The following is a 23126-nucleotide window of genomic DNA, read 5'->3' as shown; positions in this document are numbered from 1 at the left end:
GTAGCGCCTGCCTGATGGTAGAAGGTGGAACAGGTGGTAGCCAGGGTGTGTGCTGTCTTTGGGGATGGTTTTTGCTTTCTTGAGGCAATGGGAGTTATGTAAATCCTTCAGAGAGGGGAGGGGGCAGCCGATGATTTTTTGTGCAGACTTTATGACCCTCTGAATTGCCTGTTTGTCTGCTTCAGTGCAGCTGGCGTACCACACTTTTATGCAGTACGTCAGCAGGCTCTCGACAGCCGAGCGATAGACGGTCACCTGTAACTAGATCCTTGATTTGTTGTTAAATAAAATACAACTTTTTCTGAATTTTTAATAAAAATTATGATTTAATTACTAAAAGGCTGTTTATTTAAAAGTTCATTGAAACTGTTCATTAAAAAGCCTGAAAAGTAAGGTCTTAAATGCCATTAAAAATGAAAAGGGGTGAAATCCTACATGCTATCACAAGTTGGCGATTAAACGGCACCAAATTTATTTGACGTGACCAACAAAGCAACTTCTGCTGTCGCCACAATGCCACCACTACTGGCAGATGCTGCTACCACTCCACAAAAATAAATTCTTAGATTAAAAACAGTCTTGTGAACCAATTTTAATTTATTCAAAAGTAACAGTTAATGAACAATTTTAGCTTTTAAACTATTCTAGGTCAAATGCTTACTTTTTTTCCCCACACAGACAATTGTGTTGTTTTGACCATGTACAATATAATATTGATCTGCATTAGGACAAGGGCATTAAATTGGTTTAAAAAAAAAAAACATGACGCATTAAATTAGATCTGCTGATACCTGCAGAAACCCTGTTTCAGATGGGAAGTCTTTTTTTGGACTGGTTTGGACATGCTTATTAATCTCCTTTCTTACAGTAAACCATACCTGACATCTTTCTTTACAAAAATAACTCATGCTTTTCCAACACAATTGTGATATTTGTTATTTAGCGACACAAGAGCATTAAAATATCTCAGTATGAGCGAGCAGCTGCACACTCTTAACATAATAAACAGTCACAAGACTCTCAAGGGCATATTAATGATAAATGTTTCTCTAAAAGGATGACATATTTCCTGAAATGTTTCTTCTCACCTACAAGGCGACTATAACCAAAGAAGGCACAGTCCATCGCTTGGCTCGATTGCTCCTGGCTGGCTTTCTCAGCATGATGCTGAGAAACTTACTGCCTTGCCAGACCAGAAGTGAAAAAAAATAACCCCAAAAACGGCCCATTTCTGGTCTCTAGAGTCAAGTTTCTGTGGTGGGAGTGGGTGAGGGGGACCTTTCGCAAAAGGAATCAATGGAAGCGTTCTTACTGTCCTTTCTTCTATTTTTAAACAGATTTTTGGTACATGTCCCACACAAAGCAGATCTGTCTCATGTCTAAATTAAGTTGCAGTTTGAAGTCAGATTCCTTCCATATGTTTTTCATCTGATGATAAATAGGACATACAAGTCAAAGGGTGGTGCCACAACAGAGAAGGCACCCCGCCCAAGATGGGGGCAGCCGCAGAGTCAGCAAGAGAACATTTGGATAACAGAGCTTCTAAGGGGGTTTCAGGATCAGTTTGAAACCAGTTGGGATTTCAGTTAAATGTGATAAAATAAGCGAGGTTTCTATTACTCATCGGGACTTCCTGGTAAACAGGAGGGAATTCTGGGGGCCCCAAAAAATCCCTCAAAGTGTAAGCAAGTAACAGGGCTGGTATTTTCTTCCAATGGTGGGCAATACTGATAGTTGATACCAGACTGATACTTTTTACTTGATATACAATCATTGAATGAATGCAAAAAAATACAAAAAAATAACAAAAACAGAAAGGTGTAAAGAATCCAAATTTATGGTTTGTAAAACTTTAACTTGATTTTATAGTACACACATATCACCCCTTTATAATCATGTAGACCACATTAGTCTAGGACAGGGTTCGGCAACCTTTACCACTCTAAGAGCCATTTTGACCTGTTTCACAAAAAGAAAACAATGCGATCCACAAAACTCTTTTAAAATTCAAAATGAAATAACACAGCGTTTTATTTGAATGCCGCTTGACAACATCACATTTGCCAACCATCCCAATTTTTCCGGGAGACTACCGAATTTCAGGGGAACTATTCTCTCGAATGTCTGCCGATTTTCACCCAAACAACAATAATAAGGGTGTGCTATGATGGCAATGCGTTTAGCGCCCTCTACAACCATTACAATCAGCTTGCCAACCCATTCACATGTTGTAAGTGGCTTCTGCAGACACACGTAAGTGACTGCAAGGCATACTTGTTCAACAGCCATACAGGTCACACTGAGGGTGCCCGTTTAAACAATTGTAACACTTACTAATATGCGTCACACTGTGAACCCACACCAAACAAAAACGACAAACACATTTCGGGAGAATATCCGCACCGTAACACAACATAAACACAACAGAACAAATACCCAGAATCCCATGCATCCCTAACTCTTCCGGGCTACATTAAACACCCCCGCTACCACCAAACCACGCCCCCCCACCTCAACCGACGCACAGGGGGGTGGGGGTTGGTGGTAGTGAGGGTGTATAATGTAGCCCGGAAGAGTTAGGGATACATGGAATTTGGCGTATTTGTTCTGTTGTGTTAATGTTGTGTTACGGTGCAAATGTTCTCCCGAAATGTGTTTTTCATTCTTGTTTGGTGTGGGTTCACAGTGTGGCGCATATTAGTAAGAGTGTTAAAGTTGTTTATATAACAACCGTCAGTGTAACCTGTATGGCTGTGGACCAAGTATGCCTTGCAGTCCCTTACGCGAGTTGGCAGCAGCCGCACACCACATGTGACCGGCCGGCACTCAGATAGCATGGTATAAAAGCGGACGCGACGACATGTTCTAGAGGACGTAAAGGGCATTGCCATCACGGCACGCCCTCAATATTGTTGTCCGGGTGAAAATCTGAGAATATTATCCTCGGGAGATTGCTGGGAGAGTCACCGAAATCCGGAAACCTCCCGGAAAAAATCGGGGGGGTCGGCAAGTATGCAGCTGAGCCACATCAGAGTGATCAAAGAGCCCCATGCGGCTCCGGAGCCACAGGTTGCCGACCCCTGGTCTAGGACTAATCTGGACTTATTATCCCACAACCCAGAAAATTCATTAAAAAAATTTCTGAAACCTTTAATCTATTTTTGAAAACACAATAAAGACACATTTAACCCTATTTCATCCATGAATACTAATATACAGTACCTGAATATTCCATAATTTGGTGTGTTTGCAAACAGGTAAAACGATGCACAAAGCAATCTAAAACCTGCTACCCAGGAATGTACAACAATTATTTTCGTGGAATTATGGAATGATTAAGCAAAGAAATCAAACAACGCTCTAAAATGTTCCAGTTTAAGAAACTGTTTAAACTCCAAGTGTTCAAAGTACAAAGAAGAAAATTCCTGATAAGGATATCATACTATTCATCTCATTATTAATCTCAAAATTATTTTTAACTACCTTTTCATGAAAACTATGTATCTAATAATTATTCACTTACTCGTTTGTCTATTTACTGAGTCATTCATTGTTTTACAGAATAAGCAGCAACAAATTAGTATTTACTATGAAACAAAAAAAGGTAAGATTAAATAAGTTCTGCTTCTTCCTACTGTTTTTCAGACAGGCTGTAATGAGAATGTGTAATTATTAGGGGTGTAACGGTACGTGTACTTATATCGAACCGTTTCGGTACGGGGGTTTCGGTTCCGCACGCGGGTGTACCGAAAGAGTTCGGAAGCAGAAGTCTTCACAAGCTGCTCTGCTTTCTGCCTCTGTCTCTGCCTCATTGTCCCGACCACACAACCATCTGATTGGTTACATACAAAGCCAATCCGCAGTGCGTATTCTGAGCGATGTAACAGCCAATCAGGAGTGCATATTCAGACTTCAGAGCGATGTAGTCAATCCTTCAGCATCGAGCAGAGATATTCATTTAGTAGGGGAGGAGCGGACTCTACCCAAATTATACTAAACACTTCCCAGTCACAACTATTACTAACGTCACTATGAGCCCGTTGACCTTCTAGAAACTTCAACTGCAGCTCAGCTCGCTCACAGTATAGGCTTGAGATGAAGGCTAATTAGCTTTTAGCGTAACGTTAGCTCATTTTGCTGTGTGCGTGTGTGTGTGCGCGTGGGTTAGGGGCAGCGAAGCCCTGTCTGTCTGTTATTTCATTGAATTCCATCGTGTTTAGGGATGAATAGTCTCTCCTATTGCAATTGTACTATTTTTCAGCTATAGTTACATGAATCAGTAATGTAGCAGCCTAGTTTTGAATAGCAGGTTCCCTGCTATCACATGTTGATAAAAATACAACATTTACATAATAAAAGTCAACTACAGGCTTCCCAAATGCTGTAATAAATTAAGCATGATGAGTTGACAAACAGTTTCAATGGAAACTGTTTAATGTTGCACTTTTTATATGTAGAAGAAAGGTTTTTTCATTTTAATTAATCAAAGCAACAACTTGAGGCAGATTAATGTTGATTAACCTGGGCAGAAATATTATAGTGTTCCCAATGTTAAAAGGATAAAGCCATTATTTACAAATTTGGTAAATAAATAACCAAAAAATTTATATTTTGTTGTTTTCTTACTGTACCGAAAATGAACCGAACCGTGACCTTTAAACCGAGGTACGTACCGAACCGAAATTTTTGGGTACCGTTACACTCCTAGTAATTATGTGATGAATCATATTGTAATTGTATACATGTTCAAAAAACCAATACCCTAACTGGGTTCCTCAAAACTGCACTGGAATATAACACGGACCCTGACGATTCATCAAAACACAGGTTTTTTCTTTATCTGGACATGGACTAGTGTGGTCCACAAAAAGTTTCACAAATACAAAAAACTGTTTATGAATGTTAAATTTCCATACATTTGAGAAGGCACATTTAACCCCACTTTTCTAGGCACGTAGACCACATTTGTCCATGTCCACATTAACCACAGCTACTTAAAATTCTCAACTCTAGACTGGATTAATCTATAGTGCTTAAATGTCCATAAAACAGTTTCTGATTTGTGAAACCTTTATTCAGTTTTTTTGTAATAAAGGCACATTTAACCCCTGTTCAAGCATGTAGACCACATTAGTCCCGATTAGGGATGCACCGATATCAAAATTTCATATCACGGTTATCGCGGTATTGTTGAATGTGCTTACAAAGTGCTTGCTTATACAGTCACTAAAATCTTTTAACCAAGTTTTTTTTTTTATTAACTAAAATAGACAAAATACTTTTTTGTTTTTTTTAATACAATTCTACCCAAACATTTAAAAAAGTCAAGAGAAGTATCCTCTTATGTAAAGTAAATCTGTATAGCATATATGATCTTCGACATCAACTATATGATTTGCCTGAATGGCTGGACTGGACATTTAAAAAAAAAAATACAAAAATGATTTAAGAATCGTTACAAAAAAAGAATCACAATTCAGTCGAAAATTAAAAAAAAATGTACACCCCACTGTCAAGTGTATATCGACCACTTTGTTCTTTATGATCAATCTAAATACTCTATAGTAGTTCAGACAATGAGGTTTTTTTTTTACAAGTTTAGATTGGTGAATAACATTTTCTAATAAGGAAAGATGTTAATTCCTTGTCACTCCTAATTGCTAAATCCCATGAAATCTTATACATTTAGTCTCTTACGTGAATGAGCTAAATAATATTATTTGATATTTTTTGGTAATGTGTTAATAATTTCAAACATAAGTCGCACCCCCGGCCAAACTATGAAAAACACTGCGATTTATAGTCCGAAAAATACGGTACTACTTATTAGTATTATTATTATTATTATTATTATTATCCCACAGACCCTAAAGATTGTGAAACCTTTATTCTGTTAAAATGCAACATTTTTAACCCTTTTTTAGTCGTGGTCCAGATCAAAAACAACTCCACTAACATTTCTCTAATCTGGACTACAATAATCTATGGATACTAAACATTCATAAAAACAGTTTTTGATTTGTGCATGTGACCCTTTTTTGGGAGCATGTAGAGCACTTAGTCCAGATTGAGGTGGAAAAACATTCAAACCTGTTTATGAACCTTCAGGGTCTGTGGGATAAATGATAAACAGTGATTTTAAATCTGGACCTAGACTAACTTGCTTAAAAAGAGGTTAAAATGTGCCTGGTTTACATTTTCACAAATAGATTAAGAGTTTCATAAACTTTTGTTAGACTGATTCTTTACACAATATTTATATTGCTGTTACATTGTTTGGTGACAAAAGTATTCAAAGATCACAACATTTCAAGTAAAAAGTATCATTCTGTTATCGACTAGGAGTATTCCAGGCTGGTGAACTGGAAGCAAAAACTTTAGTGAAAAAGTATTTTTCACTAAAACTATTTATTATTACTCAGACTACACATGCCTTACAAAATTATCCAAAAGCCAAAAAAAAAAACCAAATACAACATTTAGCTCCCGGCCATAGTGGCACTAAGGTCGTGCTGCAAGAGTGGAAATATTACGCGCGGCGATACATTTGCACAATACAGCACATATTTCAAATTCCTTACGGTGAGGACTGTGAGGTTCTATATGCTCTGTCCATGGCTGACCAACGTGTAATGAAACTTACCTTTCTTACTGCTGCCGTTGTTTAGGGAGAAGGCCAGTGTTAGGATGAGGATCAGTAAGCAGAGGATTAGAGCCTGCAATGAAATAAATTATTTCATTTACGGTACATTTCTGCCGTCAACTCAGAAATCACTCCAGTCTGTGTTCCCACAGCCCGACCGACTGTTTTCTCCTCTTTTAAACCGTTAAATTAAGTGTTTTTTTCATCATTTATTCTCTACAAAAAAAACTTCTGTAAAAGGAAAATAAATGTATGACGGAATGACAGAAATACCCATTTTTTTATATTTATAGATTTATTTGTTAAAGGTAAATTGAGCAAATTGGCTATTTCTGGCAATTTATTTAAGTATGTATCAAACTTGCACCCCTTCGCATTAATCAGTACCCAAGAAGTAGCTCTTGGTTTCAAAAAGTTTGGTGACCCCTGGACTATACAGTACTGCATTATACTGTCTTGGAAGTGCAACTGTGTTGCTAATGAGACTTAAATGTAATAACTAACAGCACAGTTATCATTAGGTCATTTTTTAATGTTACAATAAAAAAATTAAAAAAATATTATCAATAAATATTTTTTTTTAAATCACAAAAGTACCAAAAATTGGTACCGTAAAGCACCTGTATCGGAATTGGCACCGAATCAGTTCAATCACTTCAGTTGAACAATATGGCGGTAACCGTATGACAATTCCACATTGGAACCAAATGTATGACTGTTATCAAGGTATTGTTGAATGTGCTCAAAAAGTATACACACTAAAATGTTTACCAAGTTTTATAAATACACAAAATTGTTATGCTTCTCAAGAGCCATATGATTGTTATTTCAGTGTTTAAAAATATTTATCTTATTCCATTTTAATTTGTACGGTTTTAGAGTGTTGTAATGATTCAAGACAAACTTTAAACAGGGAAAGCTTGCTTCTCCAGTAAATGAGCAGTGCATCACTGGTCCGTAAAATTGATTGACAGTGCTTATTCATCATGGTTTCACGATCATCGTAATAGTTATCCCGAGTTTTAACCACAGTTTATCAATACCGTTGCATCCTTACAAGTACAGCTAACGATATATTTCCCCATGAAATGTTCACTACGCCGCAGACTACAGCATCACTTCGGTGTAGGGCGAAAATAATAATCAAAATTATTTTCATCAATATTGAAATCACGATTATCAATCACAATTATTTTTTAACACATTTCATTACACTTTCCATTTTAAACAATCAGAATGTCAATTTGGCTTTCATTTCAAATTGAAACTATAAAAAAACAATAAAATGCACAAAAAGCAAAGAGCTAATTAAAATAAATATGCCATTGCAGAGTGCGATTATAAAGTGCAAACAAGTGAAAAAATAAGATTATGCACTAAGGACACTTACAAAAGAACACATTGATTGTACTGTTCACAGTTTATATAGGACATACAGTATATGGCTTTGGGCAAATAAGACATTATTGTGTCCGTTATTTTGGCGTGTCTTTGACAAGTGGATGGATAAGGGGTCCCTTATCCAGGTTGATGTTACGGTCGTCTGTATTTTGGGTACCCCCGCTTTTGTAGCAGTTCGTTGGGGCTTTGCGCCGGTGATGGGCGACCCGCTCTGTTAGCAACCAGCTTTACAACGCACTCAAACAATGGCGGTTGAGAAAAGAAGGGAAGTGTTAACGCTTAACGTGTCTACATAACTCGATAATTTGTTTGGATGTGAACACCAACGCAGCTTTGCCGTGCAACTCGTTTTGCCATTGGTTGTTGATTCATTTGCGCATTTCCGGGTTTCGGGAAACGAGCCGGAGTGCTAATATCGTCCTGAGTCCCCTGCTGTTCACATTGTGGACCCATGACTCCTGCGCCAGGTCCACTACTAACCACATTGTGAAGTATGCGGACGACACGACAGTAGTGGGCCTCATCCGTGACAATAATGACATGGAGTACAGAGAGGAGGTGAAACATCTGGTTGACTAGTGCAGAACCAACAACCTGGTCCTGAACGTCATCAAGACCATGGAGATCATTGTTGACTTCAGGAAGCACCAGTCCAGCCACGCTCCACTCTTCATCAACGGCACAGCGGTGGAGATGGTAAGCAGCACCGAGTTCCTGGGGCTGCAGATCACTGACAATATAACCTGGTCCCTACACACCGGAGCTCTTGTAAAAAGAGCTCAGCAGCGCATGCACTTTTTGCGTCGGATGAAAAGAGCACAGCTCCCTCCCCCCATTCTCACCGCATTCTACAGAGGCACTATAGAGAGCCTGATGACCAACAGCATCTCTGTCTGTACTGGAGCCCGCAATGCCTCAGACTGGAAGTCTCTCCAGAGAGTGGTGAGGACGGCGGAAAAGATTATCAGGACTCCTCTTCCTCCTATCCAGGAGATCACAAAAAGCCGCTGCCTGACCAGGGCTCAGAAAATCTGCAAAGACTCCTCCCACACCCACAAAGGACTGTTTTCTCTGCTGGACTCTAGGAAGAGGTTCCGCAGCCTCCGTAGCAGAACCTCCAGGTTCTGTAACAGCTTCTTCCCTCAGGCCAAAAGACTCTTGAACGCATCATAATTAAATTATCCCCTCAACTCCCCCCAAAATGGATTAACTCGCTGGAATAAAAAATACAATACAACATACATCCATAAACATGGACGCATGTGAAAAAGTGCAATGTATTTATCTCTACAGTAATCTATTTATTTATATCTGCACCGTATTGCTTTTTTTTTTTTTATCCTGCACTACCAAGAGCTTTTGTTTTTATTTGTACTGTAAAGTTCAAATTTGAATGACAATAAAAAAGGAAGTCTAAGTCTAAGATGCAGCAAAAGTGTTTTTTTTAATTACCATCACCCTCATTTAATAATAGCGGCCAAAATTTGATGAATTGTGCAGCCGTTCTTTGTTTGTAAATTGGATGACAAACACTTTGATATCATACTAAAAGTCCAGCTATCATCACACAACATCTAACGAACGCTCGTTCTTCTTTTACTTAGTTTCACTTCCCGACTGCAGTTTACAAATAGATTGTCTAACTCTGAAGCGTTTCCATACAAACTCCCAACATCTGCTACTTCTCCATCCTCACGTAAACAAACACGAGGTATTTTGCAGAGCGAGAGAAGCTGCAGAGTGAGCTAATGTGTTTGTCTTTGCAGAGTCATATGTTATTGTATTTTGTCCTTGCAAACCTTTGCCTCTTCAGCCGTAATTACCAGGAAAGAGCTATCATTTTTAGTTTTTTCCCAACCGAGATGTTCTAATCCGTGCCAGGTTTACCGCAAATGATTTGCAAATGTTACTCTTACGCCCATGTAATTGGAAATCTGCTCCTTCCCTGGCTTTTTAGCTTATAGTCAGGGCAGGGAGGATATAGATGGGGAGGATCTTGCAGTTTAGTTGAAAAAGTATTGATAAAATAGTTTTAAACTTGAAAAAACTGTTTTGATATTTATGTTCGTCTCAAAACAAACATTTTCAGCCTACTTTTAATCATTAGTCAGTCCCAGGATTTTGCAGGCTTTTGTTGTGATTGTTGTGCCCTGAAAGGCCTGAATTTGCACCAGCTTTTTTAATAATTAGCAGCAAAAGTTAATGTTTAAAGGCTTTTTTTGACTTCAACATTTAAAAACCTTGGGATTACATGAATTTGTTAATCGTTTAATATATATATTGCTGTGTAATATATATATTACACATAAAATGCTGTCATTGTAAAAAATTTTTTTATTTTTTTTTATAATATAGCATTAATAAAAAGGCCAGTTTTATAATATAGCGTTATATTTTTATAATATAGCGTTATATTTTTATAATATAGCGTTATATTTTTATAATATAGCGTTATATTTTTATAATATAGCGTTAAAAAAACGTCTGTATTAATCATAAACCCGGAAGTAAATGGGGGGTTGGGGGGGTGGGGGGGGGGGGGGGTTGTAGGGAGAAGAAATTTGGCGTTGAGGTTTAAACTAAATAAAACATTAGCATGCTAATATTGGCATGATGACAAAGGAAATGTTAAGATAATACTAAGACGGCGCCAAGTATCCAAATATACCTAAGGATTTTGCCACAATCAGACTGACATGTTTTTTGAAAATTACACAGAAAATGCTGTCATTGTAAAAATGGCTAATATATATATATATATATATATATATATATATATATATATATATATATATATATATATACACATATACATACACACACACCTGTATATAAACATATATATACATACATACATACATATATATACATACATATATATGTACATACATAGACTGGATATACACATATATACATACATATATACATACATATATATATATACATACATATATATACATACACACATATATATACATATATACATACATACATATATACATATACACACACATACATACATACATACATACATATACACACACATACATACATACATATACACACACATACATATATACATATACACATATACATATACACACATACATACATACATACATACATACATACATACATACATATATATATATATATATATATATATATATATATATATATATATATATATATATATATATATATATATATATATATATAATATACATACATATACATATATATATCAGGGTTTCCCACACATTCATTTATTTGTCGCGGCCCGCCACGAAAGAATTACGGCCGCCACAAATAGATTTTTCGGCTTTTGACTCGCTCGACCTCTCATAAAAGCAATGGAGCTTGTAGTTACAACTCCGGTGCAGTAGGTGGCGGTAGTTTACTATGCATTGTAACTCCGCCAATTGCACTTAATACACCTGGTGGGTCAGAAGAAAAAAAAAAGACGACGACAACGACAAAGTAAAGGAATAACGGACCGACCGGATCAAAATACGAGGGTAACACGTCTTGGCAAACAAGTTCAAAAGTGGTCCGAACCTGTGCAGTGTGCAGCACCGACTCGGATTTTCTTAATTTTTATTTTCGGGATCGGGGCAGACGCACGCAGTAACAGTCACCTGTTACCATACCGACGAGCTAACGTGTCCAGGTTATAACCCTGTTGTCAATAAACACACGTGGAGACGGTGCTTCAGATACTGCATTAATACTGAAAGCTAAATTGTGCACTGTCCACTGCAGCATGTGAATGCAATGAAAAGAATAAAAACTGAGCCAACCAGCTGTTAAAATGTTGTCCAGGTTAATGTTTTAGCCATTAAAGGCCCTTCATTTCAAGATTCAGGCATGTGATTTTTCCGTCTAAAATCGGAATTACGTCTTTTTTAATCTAGGGGGGGGGAATGTAAAATGTAAACGATGTTGGTTCTCGAGAGAAAGGACGCTTTCACTCAAATAAAAATATTTTTTATTTGAGTGTTTGTATATGCAAATCTTTCGTTTTTTTTTGTTAAAGTTTTTGTTCTTATTTTTTACAACGAAAGACACGTTTGCTGGGAGCGTCCTGTCCGGTTTTGGTGACGTCATGTGAATCCACTTCCGGTTGTCGTTGCTTCAGTATCGATCGATCGATCACTCTGTCTTGAGCTCACAGGCCTACTGCGTCATGTGGCTTTAATGTGCGCAGTTTAATGTCTAAATTGCTGACACAATTATGTGGTTATACTCGCTCATATCGAGGTATGTCGTTATTTATCGGAGAAAGACGTTAATGTATTGTTTTAGTGTTAGCATTTAAGCTAGCTAGTGCTGGCGATCTTCTCCGGTCCGTCAGTTTAGACAACTTTTATTGATATATAATGGGAATTGTTCTGTGTTATCAATCACGGTTTTACAATAATTTTATGGTCTATTATAATTTTTATTGTTTCATCTTTAGTGAAGACTCTTGCTTTTGAAACTGTTTACTTTGAAAGTTTCACTTCCGTTTCCGTTTTTATGCGCGTTGATGTTAACTTCCCTGCTACTTTAAAATATTTGAGGCAATATTGACTTCTACATTTCTGTCTTTTTAAAAGAAGTGAACTGAAGTAATGTGGTAATACTGTAAATAAACTGTAGATAACTGATCAATGTGACACCTGTGGATGTGAAATGAACACAGGATGTAAATATCCATCCATCCATCCATTTTCTACTGCTTATTCCCTTTCGGGGTCGCGGGGGGCGGTGGCGCCTATCTCAGCTACAATCGGGCGGAAGGCGGGGAACACCCTGGACAAGTCGCCACCTCATCGCAGAGGATGTAAATATTAGTGACTAAATACTGTTGGGACTGAACCATATACAGTGATTCATTAGGATAGGTATGTTCTATTAATGATGTTTTCATGTCTTTAAATACTAAAATATTTTCTTCAAATGGTGCTGTCTTTGTTAATTTTAGCATGTTAAACTGGTGAAAAACCAGGAGCTTCGGGGGACGTTGCCCTCCTTGTCCCCCCACCAGTGCACCGCCCTGGACCTGGCTGGGAGGCCCCCAGACCCCCGGAAATTTTTTCAGTCTTTTTCATTGTGGTCAAATCACATGTCTGTTTCAAGATTTCGGGCTTTAAACAGGTGGCGTACCTGTTCAGATGGGTGTAACTGCTACTGGTCAAATAATGTGAAATAGCATTTAATTTTACATGTATGCAATGCCATTTAAATGTAATTATGGATAATAATAATAATAAATACTGTGTAGTGTTGTAAATAGTCAACGGGAAGGATTTTAGTAAGATATAAGCCATGAGCACTTCACAGCCAGAAAAAAACCTAGGCAGGACAAGTAAAACTACGTACCGTAGCTAACGCCCCCCCCCCCCATAACAGCTACAACTACATTCAATAACACTAGAAGAAAAGGCTAAATCTGTTGCTAGTTTTGAATTTTTTTTAAAGTCATTAAAAGTACATTGTACAAAAGGCTGCAACAATTGAAAATCTGGCAATAAAAATATATGTTAATGATAGATTTGTTTTCAATGCATGTATACATTTTTTGAGCCTTTTAAGAAAATCATAGCAAATTATGCAAACTACTTTATGTCATGTGACCACGCCAATAACAGTATATGGGCAGTTTAGGGGAAACTGAGTAGCTTTGCTAATATTAGTGACGTAGCAACGTTAACTACTAATGCTAACCCTCATTAAATGTATAGCCTAGCCACAGTATGAGAGGTTTTCCCTTTCACACTCGTAAAAAACCTTGCGCACGCTCACACACAAACACGCACACGGGCGAAATGCTCTCACAAATATACGACTGAACTAAAGTGTGTGTGAGGCAAAAAGACTGAAGTATGACAATACGAGATTTCAGTTGAAAGGGAAGTCTGTGAGAAAACCACTGTAGAGGGAGCAGGAAGTGGGTTGGGCCAGCACATTTTGGTGGCCGATAGAAAGATATAGGGTTGTACGGTATACCGGTAATAGTATAGTACCGCGATACTAATGAATCATATTTGGTACTATACCGCCTCTGAAAAGAATCAGTTCACCGCCCCCCGTTGTGGTGACGTCATGACATTGCTGGTTTACGAGCAGAGAAGCATGTTCGGCAGTGCACAATCACGGAGTATTTACAAACAGACAGTGTGTAGACGGAAAAGGGAGAACGGACACATTTTGGCTTAAAAACTAAAGCTAAAAGGTGAAGTTATAACACTGAAACGCCCTCAGGAAGATGTGCTTTAAGGAATGGCTATCTCACTAGCAGCTTAAGTCCATCCCCAGTCTGCAGTGTTTTAGGTACTTCTAAATCACTAATCCTCGCCTCCATGGTGACAAATAAAGTAAATTTCTTACAAGTATCATCCCTGCAGGACGAGGAAAAGCTAAAAATACTTCACTACATACCGTAGCTCACCGGCATCAAAATGTAAACAAACGCTACTGGTGGATCTACACCTGATATCCACTACAATGATACCAAGTACAGCCACGTATCTAGTCGATACTACTATGATTACATCAATATTTTTTAGCATCACAAAATCTTTGTTTTTTTAACATTAATATTATATTCATAAACTCAGGAAATATGTTCCTGGACACATTAGGACTTTGAATATGACCAATGTATGATCCTGTAAGTACTTGGTATTGGATTGATAACTAAATTTGCGGTATCATCCAAAAACTAATGTAAAGCATACAAACAAACACAAGAATAAGTGATTATTACATTTTAACAGAAGTGTAGATAGAACATGATAAGAGTAAGTAAGCAGATATTAATAATCTATTTTGTACCACTATTCCATAATAATTTTGACAAGATAGAATGACAAATGACAATATTGTTTTGCATATGTCAGTAGACTAATTAGGACTAATTGACAGACTAATTGTTTACCTACTACTAAAAGACAACTTGTCTAGTATGTTCACGATTTTATTTAAGCACATGATTGTTCTTCCATTGCAATAAGAAACATATGTTTAATGTACTGTAAGATTTTTTGTTGAAATAAAGACATTACCATTTTTTGTGGTCACCTTTAATTTAAAAAGTATCGAAATACATTTTAGTACCGGTGCCAAAATATTGGTATCGGGACAACACCAGAAGGATATTATTTTGAGACTTAATTCAACACTAATGCAAAAATAATAATAACAATAATAATATTAATAATAATAATAATAATAACCCGAAAGGGACAAACAGTAGAAAAATGGATGGGTGGATGATACAAGTCACTCTTTCAGATCGCAATAAACATTTTTACATTGGTATTAAATTGACACGGCGTTATGTTTGGTGGTAGGATGTCCGACAGTTTGGGTGTCGCCCAATGCATCAGGTACGTTTGGGAGAGAGTGAGCGGCTGGTTGTGGAGCTGAGAATGAGGTTTTATTTTGGCGGGGTTACATTCGACCATGACCAAATCACTTGTTTGTAGTTATGGTGTGCTCACGACGGGTCTAATTTTGTACATTGATCACCTTATTTTTGACCATTGTTTAAATAAGTAAATAGCAATAAAATGCACTCTCAATCTATGTTAGCAAAAACTGCACAATAGGAAATATTGGCCATCTTGAACAGCGGAGTTGGATGTTTTTTTGTTTTTTTTTACCACTCATGAGCAAGTTAAAATTCTTAGACAGATGTGAAAAAACGCTGTGGTCACAGTGTCTGTCTTAGTGTGAGATTCCTTTCACTGCAGCTTTACAAGCGGACATAAAGCGGGGGAGCCATCATTGTGGTCTGGGAGAGCAAACAGCCTCTGTGGCCAACACGCACTCCACAACATTTTAGGACCTCTTGGCATTTATCGTGTTAAAGCATTATGGGAAGTATTACTGTACGGTCATGTTTCAAATGATTAGCCGATTTGAGATCCGTGTTTAAGAAACGGTAAGAAATACAGAGAAGGTCAAAAGCACTCTTAGCTTATCCAAATATCAACAATCTGGAGAATTTATTGTCATATAGCAACAATAATTTTGCATCATTTTAGGTTTAAGGGCTAGATCTCGGGATGCAGAGACTGAGGGAGGCAACATGCAGGGGAGGGGGTCACACTACACTGTAAAACATGACATGTCATAGCTCTTCAATGTTTACTTACAAACTATGAAAAAGGACATTTATATCATCTGTACAGTGGTGTGCCGTCAGGGCCAGGAAGGCCTTCTCTGCTGGCCTAACATAACCAGAAATCATGATCATAATTAAAGATAAAACTAATATTTAATTTACTTTCCCTAACTATCTAAAAGTATTCATATTTTCTTCATGTCATATTATGCTCCTTTCAGCGCTGTTTTTAGTTTATAGAGTTTTTATCCAATTAGAATTAAGTTAGCTTATGTTGCCATGCTCTACGAAATCTGTCCGAGGCCTTCATAATAATACTGGCGTCCGTGCACTGTAAGTGAACGGGGACATACAGTGATATCCATCCATCCATCTATTTTCTACCGCTTATTCCCTTTGGAGTCGCTGGTGCCTATCTCAGCTACAATCGGGCGGAAGGCTGCGTACACCCTGGACAAGTCGCCTCCTCATCGCAGGGCCAACACATATAGACAGACAACATTCACACTCACATTCACACACTAGACCCAATATAGTGTTGTCAATCAACCTATCCCCAGGTGCATGTTTTTGGAGGTGGGAGGAAGCCGGAGTACCCGGAGGGAACCCACACATTCACGGGGAGAACATGCAAACTCCACACAGAAAGATCCCGAGCCCGGGATTGAACCTAGGACTACTCAGGACCTTCGTATTGTGAGACAGACGCACAATACATCATATATGTCATGGGTGACCCACTAACCCCTCTGCCACCGTGTAGCTCTCACATACAGTGATAGACAGTTGCAATAGCCAATCTGATCACTCGTTGTCAGTAAGGCCTTCTAGATGGCCGAAGGCAGATATAAAGTGATGTTATGAGCTAGGTAACATACTAACTCCATTACCCAGCATGCCACAGTAATATAGAGCATGCGCAGTAGCCCTGTTTAGATTGTTGAATGTAGACATGCTGGCAGCGGGAAGTATTGGATGAGCACGCACTGGAGTAAACTTTAAAAAGTCAGCCAACACGCCTCCGTCTACATTTTTTATTATCAGACAAGACAACACATCAGGGCTGGGCGATATATCGAATAGACCGGATATATCCCGGGTTTGTCTATGTGCGATATAGAAAATGACTATATTGTGATGGACTAAACGTTCTCACGCAGTTGCTTTTAGCTGCAGGCATTACACTACAGGCGTTTCCCACTCTTTCTTGTCTCTGCTTCTCACAGAGACATAAACAAGCGCACCTTCTTACATACGTCACATACTGACACGCGTGCAACATCACACGCCCTACATCACATGCCCTCGCCAAGCAGAGAAGTAGCGACATGGGTAAGGTTAGCAGTGGCAGGTGCTAATGGAGCGGTGCGAGTGGTAATACAAGATAGAGAAGGTGCAAATCTGGTAACAAATTAAGGAAGAATTAATTCCCCCCCAAAAAACAGCACGGGGTCCATCGTCTGGCGGGGGTTTGGCTTCAAGTGGGAAGATGTTTTACAAATGTGGGGGAAAAAGCGTTGCTACAAAAACTAGCAGCACTGCTAATGTGTAGCACCATTTGAAAAGTCCCAAAAATGCTCTAGCAACCATTTCCACATCAACACCGTATGAAAAAAATTGTCTAAAACAGGAGATAACGTCCGCGGAACCTACCACATAGCGAAGGACGTACACTATTTGATTTCCTATTATGCAGCAAATTTTTATTTGACAGTTATTGAAATATATTGTGTGACATCATGCACGAAAGTGCACTTTATATGTTTTAAACAATTGTAGTGGCTTTCTGTACAAAAAGTGCACTTTAATTTAGTGTTGTTTTGATATGTCATCTTAGTGACATCATACACCAAAGTGCACTAATAGCCTGTTTTAAAATGTCTGACAATCTTGCACTGTTTTGGGATTTACATGAATGTTCGTGCCACTGCTTAATAACTGTTTAATAAATACAGTTTTGATACATTGACTTAGTTGTGATTTCCCTTTTTGCATTCAAGTTTAAAATGAGCATATAGTAATGCAGTATGAATAAGAATGTTTTAATGTAGACACATAGAATCATCATACTGCTGTGATTATATGTATCAAGTGTTAATTCAAGGCTAAAAAAAAATATCGAGATATATGTTGTGTATCGTGACATGGTCTAAAAATATTGAGATATTAATAAAAGGCCATATCGCCCAGTCCAACACATATTTGCAAGGCCATTTTCAAGAAGGATATTTAAAGAAAAAACTACATCTTGAGAGACGATGTCGATGTTTTTTGCAATTTTAATTTTGACAGTACTACATAAGATGTTTTAATCGCTGATGCAGGTTTATTGATTTTTAAATGCGCCAGAAAAAATATGTTGATGATTTAATGCCCAGTAGTGCGTAAATGTGCTTCTGTATAGTATTTCTCCAGCAATGGTCATGTGGGGACAGAAATTATGGTATTTTGAAAGGTAATCATTGATGTCGGACATCACCAGTAACGCATTACTGTAACTCCGTTATTTTCGGCGGTAACTAGTAATCTAACTCGTTATTTTTTATATTCAGTGACTCAGTGACTGCATTGTTTTACGTTATTTTTTATGTAGTATCGGCTAGAAACTGAGAAGATCAGAGTGTGTTTTATTGGAGAGCTGCAGTGTCGTCCTGCATCTTCCTGTGTCACAGGGGAGAGAGGAGCAGAGGCGCGCTGTGTGTGTGTGCGTGTGTGTGTGTGTGTGTTTACTAACAAGACATCATGGCAGAGCCGAAGTCGAGTTTCTAAACATGGAGATATTCTCACTACTTTTCTTTTGTCGAGCACAAAGAGAAGAACATTTTAGTTAAATGTAAGTTGTGTCTTGGATCAAAGATCCTATCTACTGCCCAAAACAGCAATTAAAATCTGCTGAAACAGCTACAAAAGAAACATGCTTGGACGAAGCTAGTAAAGAGAGACACACTTCACCTTCACCTGCACCAAAGCAACTGCGGCTGGATTTTAACGGAGGGAGTGCTAGCCAGGAAAACACTGATAGAGCCATTGCAGTGTATGTGCTAGAACAGTGGTCCCCAACCACCGGGCCGCGGCTCGATTGGTACCGGGTCACAGAATAATCTTTTATTAATTTTTTTATTTTTTATTAAATCAACATAAAAAACACAAGATACACTTACAATTAGTGCACCAACCCAAAAAAACTCCCTTTTTCAAGACAAAAAAAGAAAAGGGTCCAAGGTGAAGCCCCTAAGTTACAATATCAGTGACTTAATTTTATACATTACCTATAAAGTGAACTTAAATTGTTAGCATGCTAACAAGATCATGCTAATCTATGATATTAATGACTTCTCGTTGTATACTGTTCCTACAAAATGTGCCTAAAATGCTAACATGTTAACAGTCAGCATGCTAGCAAGAGATAGTCTAGTTACAATATCTGTGACTTTTAGTTTTATACTGTACTTATAAAATATAATTAAAATGTTAACATGCTAACAAAATAATGCTAATGTACAATGCCTATATGACTTAGCTTTATACTGTACCTACAAAATGTACCTAAAATACAAACATGGTAACAGTCAGCATGCTAGCAAGATAATGGCAAGTTACAATATCTGTGACTTCTAGTTTCATACTGTACCTATAGTGTACTTAAAATGTTAACATGCTAACGCTAATGTACAATGTTTATATGACTTGGCTTTATATTGTACCTAAAAAAATGTACTTAAAATGCTAACACGGTAACAGTAAGCATGTTAGCAAGATAGAGCCAATAAACAATATAGGTGACTTCTCTTTTTAAACTGTACCTATAAAATATACTTAACATGCTAACAAGATAATGCTAATGTACAATATCTATGGCTTAACTTTATACTGTGCCTACAACATGTACCTAAAATGCTAACATGGTAACAGTCAGCATGCTAGCAAATTAATGCTTCTAGTTTAATACTGTACCTATAAAATATACTTAAAATTTTAAGATAATGCTAATACACAATATCTAGTACTTAGCTTTATACTGTACATTAAAAAAAATACTTAAAATGCTAACATGGTAACAGTCAGCATGCTAGCAAGATAATGTCTAGTTACAATATCTGTGACTTCTAGTTTTATACTGTACTTATAAAATATACTTAAAATATTGACATGCAACAACAGGATGCTAATGTACAATATATATGACTTAGCTTTATACTGTACCTACAAAATGTACTTAAACAAATGCTAACATGGTAACAGTCGGCATGCTACCAAGATAATACCAAGTTACAATATCTGGGACTTATAATTTTATACTGTACTTATAAAATAAACTTAAAATGTTAACATGCTAACACGATAATGCTATTGTACAATATGACTTAGCTTTTTACTATACCTACAAAATGTACTTAAAATGCTAACATGGTAACAGTCAGCATGCTAGCAAATTAATGCTTGTAGTTTAATACTGTACCTATAAAATATACATACAATTTTAAGATAATGCTAATATACAATATCTAGGACGTAGCTTTATACTGTACCTAGAAAAAATACTTAAAATGCTAACATGGTAACAGTCAGCATGCTAGCAAGATAATGCCAAGTTACAATATCTGTGACTTCTAGTTTTATACCGTACCTATAAAATATACTTAAAATGTTAACATGCTAACAAGATAATGCTAATGTACAATATTTAGGACTTACTGTACCTAAAAAATGTACTTAAAATGCTAACATCGTAACAGTCAGCATGCCAGCAAGATAAAGCCAAGTTACAATATCTGTGACTTCTAGTTTCATACTGTACCTATAGTGTACTTAAAATGTTAACATGCTAACAAGATAATGCTAATGTACAATATCTATATGACTTAGCTTTATATTGTAACTAAAAAATGTACTTAAAATGCTAACATCGTAACAGTCAGCATGCCAGCAAGATAAAGCCAAGTTACAATATCTGTGACTTCTAGTTTCATACTGTACCTATAGTGTACTTAAAATGTTAACATGCTAACAAGATAATGCTAATGTACAATATCTATATGACTTAGCTTTATATTGTAACTAAAAAATGTACTTAAAATGCTAACACGGTAACAGTCAGCATGCTAGCAAGATAGAGCCAATAAACAATATAGGTGACTTCTATTTTTAAACTGTACCTATAAAATATACTTAACATGCTAACAAGATAATGCTAATGTACAATATCGATGGCTTAACTTTATACTGTGCCTAAAAAATGTACCTAAAATGCTAACATGTGAAAGTAATAAAGGAAAATAAACAAGAGCCAGATGAGGTGGATTGGGCATCTGGTCAGGATGCCACCCGAACGCCTCCCTAGGGAGGTGTTTCGGGCACGTCCGACCGGTAGGAGGCCACGGGGAAGACCCAGGACACGTTGGGAAGACTATGTCTCCTGGCTGGCCTGGGAACGTCTCGGGATTACCCCAGGAAGAGCTAGACGAGGTGGCTGGGGAGAGGGAAGTCTGGGCTTCCCTGCTTAGGCTGCTGCCCCCGCGACCCGACCTCGGATAAGCGGAATAAGATGGAGGTACGGATGGAATTACCAAAGTGCATAATAAGTATATAATTATGTGCACTTATTTTCATTTTGAATATCTAGATGTATATTTCAAAATTCCACATTAAAACTGAATTTTGCCGTTTCAAAGCCTATTCTTTCAAGTACAAAACGTCTGCCCGTCATATAGCTTCATACTGTTATAACGACTTTTTTGCGCTAAATGAAGCATGTCCTCCTAACTTTACACATGCGCATATTGCCCGTCCGCTTAAAAGGGGCGGAGGGGTCGCACTAATATACAAGGATAACTTTAACCTTAGTCCTAACATAAATAATAAATATAAATCGTTTGAGGTGCTTACTATGAGGTCTGTCACACCGCTGCCTCTACACCTGGCTGTTATCTACCGCCCCCCAGGGCCCTATTCGGACTTTATCAATGAATTCTTAGACTTCGTTGCTGATCTAGTGACACACGCCGATAATATAATCATAATGGGGGACTTTAATATCCATATGAATACCCCATCGGACCCACCGTGCGTAGCGCTCCAGACTATAATTGATAGCTGTGGTCTCACACAAATAATAAATGAACCCACGCATCGCAACGGTAATACGATAGACCTAGTGCTTGTCAGGGGTATCACCGTTTCCAAAGTTACGATACTCCCGTATACTAAAGTATTGTCCGATCATTACCTTATAAAATTCGAGGTTCAGACGCATGTTCGTCAAACTAATAATAATAATAACTGCTATAGCAGCCGCAACATTAATACAGCCACAACGACAACTCTTGCTGACCTACTGCCCTCGGTAATGGCACCATTCCCAAAGTATGTGGGCTCTATTGATAACCTCACTAACAACTTTAACGACACCCTGCGCGAAACCATTGATAACATAGCACCGCTAAAGTTAAAAAAGGCTCCAAAAAAGCGCACCCCGTGGTTTACAGAAGAAACTAGAGCTCAGAAATTATTATGTAGAAAGCTGGAACGCAAATGGCGCACGACTAAACTTGAGGTGCACCATCAAGCATGGAGTGATGGTTTAATAACTTATAAACGCATGCTTACCTTAGCTAAAGCTAAATATTACTCAAATCTCATCCACCGTAATAAAAACGATCCTAAATTTTTGTTTAGTACGGTAGCATCGCTAACCCAACAAGGGACCCCTTCCAGTAGCTCAACCCACTCAGCTGATGACTTTATGCAATTCTTTAGTAAGAAAATTGAAGTCATTAGAAAGGAGATTAAAGACAATGCGTCCCAGCTACAACGGGGTTCTATTAACACAGATACGATTGTATATACGGCGGATACTGCCCTCCAAAATAGTTTCTCTCGTTTTGAGGAAATAACATTAGAGGAATTGTTACAACGTGTAAATGGAATAAAACAGACAACATGTTTACTTGACCCTCTTCCTGGGAAACT

General features: G+C 37.6%; 1 protein-coding gene across 3 annotated transcripts in view; it reads right to left on the bottom strand.

Moving 5' to 3' along the window:
• The window catches only part of enpp1 (ectonucleotide pyrophosphatase/phosphodiesterase 1), a 100067-nt gene that overhangs the window by 63275 nt on the left and 13666 nt on the right, over window positions 1-23126 (bottom strand). For all 3 annotated transcript variants that reach the window (XM_061885968.1, XM_061885967.1, XM_061885969.1), the window contains exon 2: window positions 6644-6716. In XM_061885968.1, coding sequence (XP_061741952.1) covers window positions 6644-6716 — 73 coding nt within the window. The remainder of the gene's footprint in view (window positions 1-6643; window positions 6717-23126) is intronic.

Source organism: Nerophis ophidion, linkage group LG24 (assembly GCF_033978795.1).
Source record: "Nerophis ophidion isolate RoL-2023_Sa linkage group LG24, RoL_Noph_v1.0, whole genome shotgun sequence".
Lineage (NCBI taxonomy): Eukaryota > Metazoa > Chordata > Actinopteri > Syngnathiformes > Syngnathidae > Nerophis > Nerophis ophidion.
The sequence above is the reverse complement of the archived record's forward strand: the minus strand, read 5'-3'. Positions and strand labels throughout refer to the sequence as shown.